Raw genomic sequence first — 14514 nt, forward strand, 5'->3', positions numbered from 1 at the left:
ATTTGTAAAGTTTGTCCCTCTTATCTGTAGGGTGGTCATTGAGTCTTTTGAAGGTAGAATAAAGAGAGAACTTTGAGCTGCTTAAAACAGGTGTTACTTCTTCTAAATGTCCAAATATACGGGAATAGGCAAGAATAATAACAAAGGCAATGATAAAAAAGTGACATGCTATCTACTAAGTAACTGCTATGTGTTAGGTACGATGTCATTTGCTTTTTTAGTCTTCACATTAGTTCTTCAGAGCATGTTTTCATTTTATAGATAGGGCTCAGGGAGGTTGAATAATTCATCAGAGCCAGTGAAGTTGCAGTGTAGTTCTGTTGGATTTTAAAGCACATGGTCCTTTATGAGGCCATGCTCATTTTGCTACTTCAGTGTGTATCAACTTTAATTAAGGATATATTTGACCAGGCTTTGTCATACTTGTAATTGTCACTTTCCAGCAATATGCTTTTGACAGCCAGAAAGGGAGGGGGGAGGCAGAATAGGGAAGGAATATGAATGTTCCCACAAGTCCATAATGTGCTCCTGAGACCCTAGATTCCACTTAGAAGGCTTTCTAAGGTAAGTATTGGGTGGATTTGAGTGGAACGAAGTTTGATGTGAAGATGAATTTATCTGTTTTCATTGGACATTTTATAGAATCTGTTGCTCATAAATGGCAATACTTTTTTTTTATAGGTTCTCCAACATCCTCTATTTCAACTCTAATTCAGACAGCCTCACTCATTGTGCAGTACCTACAGCGAGGGCTGAGTTTAGACAGAGCCTTTTCTGAAGTATGCTGGGAGGCATATGTCCGCTCCCAGCATTCACCAGCAAACCAGAAGGTACTACAAACTGTTTGGAAGAGCTCTCTCAGTTATAATACTCTACATTATTTAGGTGGAGGAAATTCTTCCTATTGATGGTAACTTTAGTGAGCTGAGAGTGGAGCACTTCAGTTACTCTCTAGTAGAGATCTGCTATCTAAGTACTTTCCTGGAAAATAGGTTAAATGTAAATATTACTTCTTTGAAACTTAGTTGTCATCAGACAAAGTAGAATTTAGCTTATAATGTTGAAAATTGAAGGCTGTGATGAGAGAAGGCTGTGATGAGAGTTGTCATGAGATGATCGCAAAGGGCCTGGGAAACTATTAATACTCTGCTAGTTTCTGGAGATAGCACTTGTATGTTGCCCGTACACCCACATGTTTTTATCTCTTACCAGCTTGTGCAGGCTTTACTGGAGAAACATGTTTTTTCTCTGCGAGCACATGAAACCTGGGGTAACTCCATTCTTGCCATGGGCCTGTGGCCAGATTCTCTGCCCTCAGCTCTCTTTGCTACAGAAGATTCTCACTTGTCTGTAGTCCGAAGTGATGGACAGATCTTAGTGTATTGCCTCAACAGGATGAGCATGAAAACCAGCAGCTGGGCCAGGTCAGTGAGACCTTCAGTTTGAGTCTCTTTGGCATCTTGACTTTTTTTTTTGCTGGTAGTGGTCTTGACCCAAAGTGTTTGACCAGAATGTTAATGTGGTCATTTATTAACCAGCTATCATTGTTTCCTTGTTCATCGTAACATTGCTCCCTATTATTATTATTCACTTGATGTGTTTTAATTGTCCTTCTTTGAAGGGGACTAATCTTTACCCTTTACCTCTTGGATCCAATATTTGTAAAGTTATATTCCTGGTTCTTTGACATACAAAATGAAAGTTGATTCTGCTACTGACTTTGCCTTATTTTTCAAATGAATTTTAGGATTCAGCCTCTTACCTTGCCAGACTTAGAGAAAATTATGCAGTCCTCTAACCCTGAGAGCTTGAAATTCAGTTCAGTTGAAGTGGATACTCACTGGATCGATGAACCAGATGTTCTGGCCATGGCTGTTAAATTGCTTATAGAAAAAGCAACCAATCAAGATTGGATGCTCAGAGTTAAATGGCTTTATCATTTAGCCAAGAATATACCACAGGGGCTGGGTGAGTCAAAAAGCTTAATTTGTATAATAGGCAAATATATTTACACTTACACTATTTTAGTGCCTCGGTAGCTTCGTTATTCTGTGAGTACACTGTTGAAATTGTCGCCAGGAGATCTCCTAGCAAGAAATTTGTGACTTGGCATTATTGTTTGTATAGCTGTTAAAAAAAAAAATTAAGGCACATAGCTATCTGCCCTTAGATATGTTCTTTTTTTTTTTTTTAAGATTTTATTTATTTATTTGACAGAGATTACAAGTACACAGAGAGGCAGGCAGAGAGAGAGGAAGGGAAGCAGGCTCCCCGCTGAGCAGAGAGCCTGACGTGGGTCTCGATCCCAGGACCCTGGGACCACGACCTGAGCTGAAGGCAGAGGCTTTAACCCACTGAGCCACCCAGGCGCCCCATGCCCTTAGATATGTTCTAAGAGAAACTTTTCCCCCATGTAATCCTTAGCATTTCAGGATCTTGCGCCTTCCTATCAAATCCAAAAGGAGAATGTGCAGTGTTATGTTACTGTTTATTTTTTGAACATGCTGCTGTACTACTATAGAACCTTCCGGGGAAGGTTGCTTTTGGTAACTTCATTTCCCCTTAAAAGTGCATAAGAGACTTATTTCAGTTCCAGTACTCTAAGTTGTCATGCTTAATTTCTTTGTACTTTTTTCATTTTAAGAGGAAAACTCAACAATAACAACATTGCATGCATTGCAAAGTGTAGGACTTGGAATTTGTTGGTAGAACTTGTTGCCTAAACTAATTGAGTTTACATGAACCTTTCTATCCATGAGAACTTAGCCAGGGAATATGTATATTGTGTGGTGCATGTGATCTGCCTAAAATTGTATAGAGGGAATTTATATATTATCTGCATTGTCCTATATGAGCACTACCAGCCACAGGTGGCTACTGAAATGTAAATATACATTAATTACAATGAAATAAAATCTAAAATCCAGTCCTTAGTTGCACTGGCCACATTTCACGTGCTTACTAACACATGACTAGTGGCTACTCTGACAGTGCAACTATAGATGTTTCCATCACTACAAAAAGTTTGCTTGGACAGCTCTACTTTTAATATTAACATTTTCTTCTCCTTCCTCCACAGAATCAATACAGATTCATTTGGAAGCCAGTGCTGCATCTCTTAGGAATTTTTACTCAAATTCTCTCTCAGCTGGGGTCAGTAATGTCATCAAAATATTACAACCAAATATAACAGGTACTGCATCTGATTTGATTTTGAGTTCTCAGCACAGCTTAGGAAACTGGTCCCATCAAGTCTATGGAAAAAGATCTGTCAGAACTGCCACTGTAATAAACACTGTATTTTGGAAGACTTACAGTATCCAGATGCAAATTCTACTTCTTTGTTTGAAACCATCCCTTTTTCCTTTAGTCTTTGAAAGATGATGATGATATACAACATAGTGGGGAGAGCACAGGAGTTGGAAGACTGGTCCCAACTCAGCCACAAACTAGCTTTTCATTTGAGAGCCATCTTTCATACTTATTGCCTGTGTTTGAAAAATATGGGAATTAAATTCATTTCTCTGGGATCCCTTCAACTCAGAGCATTCTCAGTTGTTAAGAGAAAAGGTTTTAAATTATGAGCTCTTTGACTAGATGGGTAAACAATACAGTGTGAATTACTTCAGAAAATATAAAACTTAATAAAAGTTATAAAGCCTTAAATATAAAGTTTTGAAACCATAATGATAAAAGAAATAGCCATTCAAGCTATTTAAATCAAATGAGGTATTCAGAATTTTTTTTTTAATTTTTAGTTTTTAAAGTTTTTTTTTCTTTTTTTTTGAAGTTTTTTTTTTTCCTTTTTTTATTTATTTGTTTGACACAGAGAGACACAGCAAGAGAGGGAACACAAGCAGAGGGAGTAGGAGAAGCAGGTTTCCTGCCGAGCAGGGAGACTGATCCGGGGCTCGATCCCAGCACCCTGGGATCATGACCAGAGCCGAAGGCAAATGCTGAATGACTGAGCCACCCAGGCACCCCTATTTTTTTTTTTTTTTCAAGATTTTATTTGAGAAAGAGGATGAGTTGCGGGGAGGGGCAGAGGGAGAGGGAGAAGCACACTCCCTGCTGAGCAGGAAGCCCGACACGGGCTAAGTCTCATGACCCCGAGATCATGACCTGAGCAGAAGGCAAATGCTTAAGTGACTGAGCCACCTAGGTGCCTCCAGAATTTATTTTTAATTGAGGAGTAAGATTGCAAACTTTCTTGAAGAGAATAATAGAAAGTTGATTAAACATAAGCATTAATGAGGAAATTATGGATATTTTCATAGAATCAGATTTTTTAAAATTTCCCACCCCCGTCTTCATTTGATATTGATCAAAACATACCATTGCTATTTGGTTTAGAAGAAAACACATATGATGATTTTGCGCTAACCAATGACCTTATGTACACTAAAGATAACAGGGAAAATGTTTGGGAAGAAATCAAATAATGGGGAAAACTACTGTAGTAATCAAGTTGTGGCTAAACTATTGGCTTCCCAAGTATGAAAGAATTTTGGTCTTTGGAAACAGTGTTAGGGTAGAGTAGCAGGTTCCCTTTTTAGTAGGTATCCTCTGCCCGCTGTTGGGACATACTAGGTATGCCTTCATCTTCCTTTTCTAGTGTATAGCTCTGGATCATGTAGTCTTACTGGAATTTGGAATATGGATTCCCTCCTTCAAGTACTTTGCTGTTGACAGTAGGCATTTGTTAGTCTAGTGTATGGTAGATACTTGAAGTGCTCCACTGACCTACCCAGCCACCTTAATGTTAATGTTACCATTGTTTTGTCTTAACCTCATTCCTTGGGTTCTCATGGGTTCTCACAGAAGGGTCAGATCTGATCACTGCTGCTTTATAGAAGAGGTGCCAAATTTAAGCCAAAGAAGCAGCAGAAACTGTATTCTCTGATTACAGAGGGCTTTTATTTATTTTTTTATTTTTTTAAAGATTTTATTTATTTATTTGAGAGAGAGAGAGCACAAGCAGGGGGATCAGCAGAGGAAGAGGGAGAAGCAGACTCCCTGTCAAGCAGGACACCCGATACAGGGCTCGATCCCAGGACCCTGGGATCATGACCTGAGCCAAAGGTGGATTACCGATTGAGCCATCCTGGCACCCCAAGAAAGGGCTTTTAAAAGCAAAATCTTGAGTTGTTTTTGTTTTTTGTGTTTTAAAGATTTATTTATTTTCTTGAAAGAGTGCACTTGTGCATAGAAGTGCCAGGGGGTCTGGCAGAGGGAGAGGGAGAATCTCAAGCAGTCTGTGCACACTCAGGGCCTGACACAGGGCTAGATGCTGTGACTTGAGATCAGGACCTGAGCTAAAACCTGGAGTCGGACTCTTTTTTTTTTTTAATTTCTTTTTTTTTTTTTAAGATTTTATTTATTTGACAGAGAGAGAGATCACAAGTAGGCAGAGAGGCAGGCAAAGAGAGAGGGGGAAGCAGTCTCCCTGCTGAGCAGAGAGCCCGATGTGGGGCTCGATCCCAGGATCCTGAGATCATGACCTGAGCCGAAGGCAGAGGCTTTAACCCACTGAGCCACCCAGGCACCCCCTGGAGTTGGACTCTTAACTGATTTTGCTACCTGGGTGCCTCCTGAGTGGTTTTTCTTACTGAAAGCAAATGAGACATATTTATTCATTTGCCACCATGTGAGTTAGGTTTTTTTTTTTTTGAGGTTAATGACAACAGATTGGGTGATTAAGCTCATAGATTGTTTTCTGACCAGCAGTGGGACCTGGGCAAGTGAATGTATTGGTCGGAATGCTTATGTTCTAGAGGGATTACCTTATATCCTGCAGTGGAGTGAATTTTCAGGACTAGTAGAAATTTAGCATTTAGAAAGGAAATAGTGTAAAAGCAATTGATCTATATTTCTCTAGTGTTGTGGGCTGAAACCAGCAATTTTCCTATTCTCTTTCTTTCCCCATCAGGACTGAATGTGCAAATCTTCCGCTGAAATTTTCTAGGCAGGGAGTTTAACTACCAAGTTCTATTTTTTGTTTTGTTTCTTTAAACCAGATGAATTTGTGATCCCTTTGGACCCCCGATGGAATATGCAGGCTTTGGACATCATTAGAAACTCCATGGACTTTGACCCACAAACAGACCAGCCTGAGCAGCTCTTTGCCCTTTTAGAGTCTGTTGCAAACAAGTAGGTGAAGCCTGCTGTTTGGGGCTCATTTGCCTTCCTATACAATATAGCTTTATTGATTATACCTTTTCTAAACTCTGTCAAATTTAGCTTACATGTGTGTAATCTCCTGCACCTAAGAAGTGATGGGATGTTAGATGGGATTCCCTTCATCACCACCTCGCCTTCATGCTCCATGCTCAGTGAAGTAACTCTGAATGCAAAATGCCTGTAAATTCTGCAAGTTCTTAATAATTTAATAGGATGCTTTTAAGAGATACATTAGTTTAATGTTAATGTTGTGTTTTATTTTGCAGTTAATCCTTTATCATATGACCTAGAGTCATATTTCTGTTGTTTTCTATTCATGATTCTCAGCAGTTCCTCCCATTTTTACCTGCTCATTCTCTCACAGCCTTGTGTCCACATCATTTCCCATCCTTAAATGTTGAGGAGACGTGTGGAGCCTGCATTCTTATGTGCACACCCAACATACAAATTTACCTAATTGTTATATAAGCTGGTCTTTCCTCACATTTAATGTAATGGCCAGCAGTATTTTTTTAATTGGCAAACAGTGTAATGTAATACATTTTTACAAATAATTTTATAATTGAGGTATAATGTCCATTACAGAAAAGTACACTTAATAATGAGTATATTTGGTTTCGGGGAATTTTCACAAGGTGAACTCATGCATATGGTATGAACCAGCACTTCAAAGGCCCTCTTGTCTCCCCTCCTAGTAACTCCCCCTGGTGCCTCCCCAGGTAACTTATAACACCGGAGGTTAATTTTATGATGGCCACTTTCAAGAGTTCACACTGTACTTAGTGAGATCACAGCAAAGCCTGGCAGTCTACCTAGATGCAGCTTTTCCCAGCCATCTGTCTTCCCCACCCCCCTGCCCAACACACAGTCGTCATCACTTTTACCTCCAACTCTTTAGGACAGAATTTGGAGGGGATGCAGAGGAATGGCAGGTTGAAGGAGATTGATCTTCCAAGGATTCTCAAGATTTCAGCAGGTAGAAGATGTGATTGTGAAATAGAATACACCAGTAACCAATAATATTTGTTATGTTATTGATCTCATTTCAGGACAATCCTGTATCTTGACCGGGAAAAACGTATTTTTACTGAAGCAAATCTGGTTTCTTTTGGTGGCAAAAAGTTAAGAAATAGTGTTTTGAGAATGTCCTTTGAGTTCCATAAAGGTGAGAAGTTTACCTTTTATATTCTTGAGTTATGTGTCTGAGCATAGAATGTCGCTTAAGAGACCTTCAGCAGCCGCTGCCATTTTACTGATTCCTTTTGATTTGCTGGCCTGATTGTTCAATAGTAATGACTAACTGCTTTGTACATGTCCTTGATTTCATTTACTTTTTATAGTAACCTTACGTGGTCTAGGTCTTATTCTGTGAAAGAGGAGATGGATGTGCAGAGATCCTAATGGTCATATCTCTAGCAAGTAACAGAGCTAAAATTTGAAATCTAGATCTGTTGACTCAAAAAGTTCATGCTTCTAAGTATTTGGTTATAGGTTCTTTCTTCATCCTTCCTTTATTTTTTTAAATTGAAAAGATATCTGCGCTTGCTGGAAAAAATTTGGACTGTATGGAAGCATAAAAAGTGAAGTCTGCCTTTGAAGCAGTTGTTGTTAACAGTACCTTCATTTGTATCCTCTCCTCTGTGCTGTTTATTCATTCAAACATATATACACTTTGTTTTTGTTTTGTATTTAAACATGTATTTGTATAAAATATCCATTATTGCTCAGTAATTTTCATTTTTCGTTAAGATGTTAAGAACTTCTATAGATATGCATACCCAATCTTTTAAATTTAATATGGTAACAGTAGGCTAAGAGTTTGCTTTCAGTTTTGACCTTTCAAAATTGACCTTCGTACTGGAGTTGCAATTAAGTTCTGTATTGCAGTTGACTTTGGAAATGTCCAGAGGTTAATTTAAATCTGATCAAATGTTCTTATTTATGTCAACTCTAAGATCCAGAGAGCTTTCACAGTCTGCCCCCTGAAATTGTGGTCAATCTTGCTGCTTTTTTTGAACTTTGCGATGCACTAATCCTGCTCTGGGTCCAGTCATCTCAGGGGATTGTATCCAATGCCAGTGTCATTGAGGTGAGGAAATGTACCTCATATTTTTATTTTGTGTCAAGACAAATGTTTAAGATTTTTAGGGGTGAGACGAGCTATAATGTTGTTATTATATATCCAATATTACTTGAGAAATTTAATTGTTCTTAACAGATATATATATAAAATATATATAAAATACATAAATATATACATATAATACATATAAAATATATAAATATATTATATATGTAATATATATTAAATCTTAGAGCTTTGTGGGTATATAATTGACATAATAAATAGCATATATTTGAAGTGTAGAATTTTATGTTTGGCATGTATATACCTGTGAAGCCATTATGTTTGTTGAACATTATATATATTATATAATTATATAATGTTATTGAACATTATATGTTCAATAGTGAACATATATAGTACATACTCTCAAGCCTTTCCTCATGTTCTTTTGTAGTTCCTTTCTCTCCCTTGCCCCCACCCTAAACCAGGTATCCATTAATATGCTTTTGGTCAGTTGCATTTTTCTAGCATTTTATATAATGGAATTATGCAGTATACTTTTTTGTCTGGCTTCTTTAACTCAAAACAGTTATTTTGAGATGTATCCATATTGTTTAGTGTATCAAGAGTTCATTCCTTTTTATTGCCAAGTAATACTCCATCAAATGTATATGGTACAATCTCTCTACCTCTTGGAGAACACTGGAATTTTAATTTGTATTTTAATCCACTTAAGCCTTCTTAGACATCATTATTGTGTGTGGATTTCCTTGAGTTTTGAATCCAGATTATTCTTGTAATTTCAATAAACTAAGACAGTAGGTCTTAACTTTTAAGACCATAAAGGAGTCTTGAGTCCAAAAAGTTTACCAAAGACTCTAAATAACTTTTGTTTAAATAGTCACATCTGTCCATATTTACTATATTAGGAAATCAATCTGAGAAATACAAAAAATATTTAGTTTGCTTAAAAAACACAGTAGCAAATCCATTTAATGTTAATAGGAATAGAATTTTTAATGAGAATCAACTGTTTTTCAAAACAAATTAATGGAAAGTACAACTGTTTTTACATTTCTGCAAGTCACTTTAATATCTGGATTAACAGAAGAAAATGGACTCTGTTTTTGCATTCATTCTCTTACGTTATGTTGTTTCAGCCTCTATTCATATAGTTATACTCCTCCTTTTTCTAACCTCATATCTTCATTGCCATTTCATATAATTGTGAATAATTTTCTTTGATACTGTACCACAACTTGACAAGTGATAGTTTTCTGAAGTTTACTTGTAATGTGGAATCTGAAAATAATACACCAAACTTGTCATGCATCAAAATCCATTCGTCTGGCTTGCACTTTGGATGGACTCTTATTCTTGTAGGACTTGAACTCGTGCTTTGGTAATTTGGAAAATATTGTTCACGGAGTTACCAGATCTTCCAAATGTTGACAAATCATTCTTCAGTGTCAGCAGAGTCACACTCATGTACAACTATCACAAACCTCATCAGAAAAATTTTGGAATATTGGGAATTTGTCAGGGTCTTGGTTTTTCAAAGTTCTGGGTTTTGCTTTGAAAGCTTGACTTTTATCACTGGCAACAAATACTCTCAGTTGCTTTTCTTGAGCTGACAGATTCACTTCATTTTCAATATATAGTGTTTGCCAGATATCCAGTCAGTTTGTCCATCCCACCCATCCCCCCTCTTTTTCTGGTACTGTCAGTGCAAATGTCAACATAGTGAAAAAAAGGTAAATAATTTGATATCATGAAAGTAGCTTTAACCTCATGGAGAGAAATCGCTCAAGAAATCTTGAGACAACTTTGCTATAAAAATAGCTTTTAGGGGACACCAGAGCTCCTGCCTCTGTCTCAGGTCATGATACCAGGATCTTGGGATGGAGCCCCTCATCATTCTCCCTGCTGGGGTAGGGGTGAAGCCTGCTTTCCTTGTTCCACTCCCCCTGCTTGTGTTCCTGTTCCCGCCATCTCTCTCTTTCAAATAAATAAAATCTTAAAAAAAAAAAAAAAGAACATTTTAGAAGAGCAATGTTAGAGACACACCTGATTTGGATTACAAACCTACTTTAGTGAAAACAGTAGGTATTAACACAAGGATAGACATGAAGACCAATGAAACCAAAAGGAATTCAGAAATAGATCTTAGAGTTAATTGATTTTTTTCTTCTAAAAGTGTAAAGAGGGGCACCTGGGTGGCTCAGTGGGTTAAAGCCTCTGCCTTCAGCTCAGGTCATGATCCCAGAGTCCTGGGATCGAGCCCCGTATCAGGCTCTCTGCTTAGCAGAGAGCCTGCTTCCCCCTCTCTCTACCTGCCTCTCTGCCTACTTGTGATCTCTCTCTCTCTGTCAAATAAATAAATAAAATCTTTAAAATAAATAAATAAAAGTGTAAAGATATTTTAATGGGGAAAAACAATGTATTCAATAAATTGTGATGGAACAAGTACAATAAAGTTCATATAATAAAGTTAAAAATGAGCTTTTACCCCTGTCTTACATTATATAGAAAAATCACCTCAAAATGGGTCATAAATCTAAATATAAAAGCTAATGGGACGCCTGGGTGGCTCAGTTGGTTAAGCAGCTGCCTTTGGCTCAGGTCATGATCCCAGCATCCTGGGATCGAGTCCCACATCGGGCTCCTTGCTCCGCAGGGAGCCTGCTTCTCCCTCTGCCACTCTGTCTGCCTGTGCTCTCTCTCTCTCTCTCTCTCTCTCTGACAAATAAATAAATAAATAAAAATTCTTTAAAAAAAAAAATAAATAAATATAAAAGCTAAAACTATATACTGTCTAAAAGAAAACATGGGAGAAAATCTTCGTAACCTGAGGATAGGCAAAAATTTCAGAGGATTCTTCATAAAAGAAAATATTTGATAAGATTTGTCAAAATCAAAAACTTGGGTTTTTTTTTAAAGATTATATTTATTTATTCATGAGCGATGGGGGGGGTGGCAGAGGGAGAAGCAGGCACCCCGCAGAGGTGGGAACCTGATGTGGACTCACTCTGGATCATGACCCGAGCTGAAGGCAGATAAAAACTTCTGTTCTTAATTAACAATGTTAAAAAAATGAAAACACTGGGAGAAACTGTTAAAAAACGGGCTGTATACATGAAATTATAATTGTATAATATAGAAACTATATATAAATAATATGAACTAGAATAGCCCAAATTTTTAAATGGGCAAGATAATTTGAATAGATGCTTTTCAGAAGATATATGAATGCTTAGTAAGAACTCAAAAGTTGCAACATCATTAGTTATCAAAGAAGTGTAATTGAAACCACAGTGAGGTACCACTCACAAAATGGCTAAAATTAAAATCACTAACAGTAGTAAGTATTGGTAAGGAAACAGAACAACTGAAATATATGTGTGCTGCTGGTTGGAATACAAAATAGTACAGCTGCTTTGTAAGAGAAGTTGGAGGTGTCTAATAAAATTGCATGTATACATACCATATGACCCAATAATTCCATTTTCTCTAAGGAAATAGCTCTGAACTTCAAGTTGGAGGAAAAAAGCTGTGCCTTCTCTGGCTGCTTTAATGTCCCTAAAAATATTTCATTCGAATGCTAGACCTTTTATGTGTGTATGTTGAGTATTGATTAACAATTGAAATCTGTGTCTTGTGTCTTTTCCTGAGAAATGTTTTTGAGTAATTTGGTTTACTTTGTTTTTAGATCTTGGATTCTCTGCGGTGGCGGGATCGGTTTTGGTCTGTGGCTGACACAGTAAAAGTGGATGCCCCAGGCCTCGCCCTGCTTGCCCTTCACTGGCACTGGGTTTTAAAACATTTGGTCCATCAGATTCCCCAACTCCTAACGAACCACGAGGACAAGTAAGACTCATATTTAGAGTAATAATGTCAACGTCTATAGTACTGATGATGGTAAAGAGAAAAGGGTTTGGAATTGAAACTTCTTGCTTTACTTTGGTTGATTCCCTTAGTCTATTGGTGAATATAAAGCAAATATAAAATGTAAATGATGTCTCTGCTGTGTTTCTATACTATTCAGCATTTCCCTTTTTCCTTACTTCCCTCTACCCTTTTCTCCTTCTTTAAAGATACTACAAAGAGATTCAGACGGTCTCAGAACATATTCAGAATTGCTTGGGGAGCCCGACAGGTGGCTTCACTGGTATAAAGAAGTTGCAAAAGTTCCTGGGACGACCATTTCCTTTTAAGGTACAACTTAGAAACATGTAAACACTAAGATTTGACCTTTTCTGAAGTTCTGGAGCATGGGAACTGCCATTCAACTAGACTCATCCTTTCCAAAAACACTTAAGTTTCAGATGTTCACAGTACTATTAACTGATTTGTTAAGTGTTAACATTTTGCTTATTCTTAGAGAGTGTTGAGTCTGAATAGAGTTTTAACTTTATTACTATAAAATCTCCTGAGAGTAACAGCAGTAAACTAACCTTATGTTTTCTAGAAGCGCTGTGGAAACGTTTCATATTTTTTTTAGACATGAACAGGCTGGTAAAAAGAACCTCATTTCTCCTCTATAGTAGGTTCTCCTGGGTTTTGTTGTTTCAGAACAAGCTGGTGGTGGAGTGTTTGTCTCAATTGAAAGTCCTTCACAAAGCACTTGCCATCAGAGAGCGGATGCCTGCCCTTGGGGAAAGTGGATGGTGGGAAGACATTAATCGTCTCCAAGTGGTTGCTTCTGAATGGACTTTAAAGAAAAGTCTCTTGCAGGCCTGGGGATTAGTCCTCAAAGCTAATATTCTGGAAGATGCCAACCCAGGTAATATACTCTAGAGTTTAGCCTGCTGATGGATGCTCCAGAACTATGTGCCGCTCTGCAGCCAATACGTTTTTAAGCTTTTCCCTTAGATTTTCTTTTTTTCTGTTTCTTTTTTCCGTTTCTCTTTCCCTTTTCTGGGTATGCTATAACTACCATTGAGTGAGTGTGTCAGGCAGAGAGATGGGCTTTACAGATATTGTTTAATTCTGTCATCAGAATTGTGTAGGTATTAGTGACATCATCTCACAGGTACAAAACTCAAGCTCAGGTTAGGCTCACAGTCACATAAGTAGTTCTTGGGAATCTGAGCCTGTTCTATTGACCACTATGCTGTTAATATTACATGTGTCTTTTTGTCCAGATGAGTTGAAGAATATTGTGAATACCCATTGTTCAGAACTAAAAGCCAAAGGAATTTCACTTGGTTTTCTCGAAAAAAAGCACAATGAAGCTTCCTCCCTGTTCCAACCAGACTTTACCTCCTTAATCCAACTCACCAGGAATGTTCAGTTGTGGCCTCCAATGGAGTACCTAGCTATGCTTTGGCAGTACAAAGTGACAGCTGATTTTATGACACAGGCTTGTCTAAGAAGGTGAGCCATTTTCCTTGGGGGAACTTTTTTCTTGTTAGGTTATTCCATGGATCTGACATATGAAACATAGCACAGACTTGTCTTAAAGGGGACTAGTTACTAAAACCAAGGGAAGTCTGTTGCCACTGATTCTTTGCCTGTTTTGGCTCCACCTTTTCAAGTTACTAGGTGTCTTTCCAGTAAAATTGCTTGTTTGTATTTTAATAAATGCACTGTAAGTTCTGTGTGTTCCATCTTCCCATACATAACAGATTTCTAGCAGTTTATTGACAGTCCACGACCCATCCTTTCTTCCTCTTTATTTGTGGAACAGGTCCAGCAAAAATCAGCAACCGCAGATAGATGAGGAGATCAGTCATCACATCACATTTTGTCTTAAGCACACACCAATTGCTCCACAAGAGCTTCGAGATCTTTGGTTCCTATTGCACCATCAGAAGGTAAAAACTAAGATCAAAAAGGGAGATAAAGCTTCTTAATGCTATGGCCCAGTTAAACTTTCTGTGGCAGACTGGTTGCAGAATGTTCTGTTTATGTCCAAAACTCAGTCTTACTTGAATTAACTTTGAAAGGGGAGAATTTTGAGTGTTTTTTGCATTAATTACCTGGGTATTCCTCAACTCTTATCACAGAATCATTCTGTTTGGTTTCTAGTTAAATAACACTAAATTATTTGCTTATTTTTATTGTTTGTGCAAAAATACACACATGTGAGTGTTTTAACTCTTTCCCCCAAGAGTAACTATTGAATGTCAATAGTGGTAAACTGTAGTTATTATAACTTCATTAGTACAACCTTAATTTTTTTATAATGCTTTTGTTCACTTACCTGTTTTGCTGATATTATAATTGTGTGATTCACTTATATTTCCTCATGAGCCTCATAAAAA

At 37.5% G+C, this 14514-nt stretch overlaps 1 protein-coding gene across 1 annotated transcript in view; it reads left to right on the forward strand.

The window, feature by feature from the left end:
- Window positions 1-14514, forward strand: part of MDN1 (midasin AAA ATPase 1) — a 172830-nt gene that overhangs the window by 105558 nt on the left and 52758 nt on the right. Inside the window, exons 47-58 of the mRNA XM_080806492.1 lie at window positions 682-830; window positions 1213-1424; window positions 1748-1968; window positions 3080-3193; window positions 6018-6150; window positions 7230-7345; window positions 8136-8269; window positions 11958-12115; window positions 12343-12463; window positions 12821-13031; window positions 13393-13624; window positions 13938-14064. Of these exons, the coding sequence (XP_080662618.1) occupies window positions 682-830; window positions 1213-1424; window positions 1748-1968; window positions 3080-3193; window positions 6018-6150; window positions 7230-7345; window positions 8136-8269; window positions 11958-12115; window positions 12343-12463; window positions 12821-13031; window positions 13393-13624; window positions 13938-14064 (1928 nt within the window). The remainder of the gene's footprint in view (window positions 1-681; window positions 831-1212; window positions 1425-1747; window positions 1969-3079; window positions 3194-6017; window positions 6151-7229; window positions 7346-8135; window positions 8270-11957; window positions 12116-12342; window positions 12464-12820; window positions 13032-13392; window positions 13625-13937; window positions 14065-14514) is intronic.

The sequence above is a fragment of the Martes martes genome (assembly GCF_963455335.1).
Source record: "Martes martes genome assembly, chromosome: 6".
Classification (NCBI taxonomy): Eukaryota; Metazoa; Chordata; class Mammalia; order Carnivora; family Mustelidae; genus Martes; species Martes martes.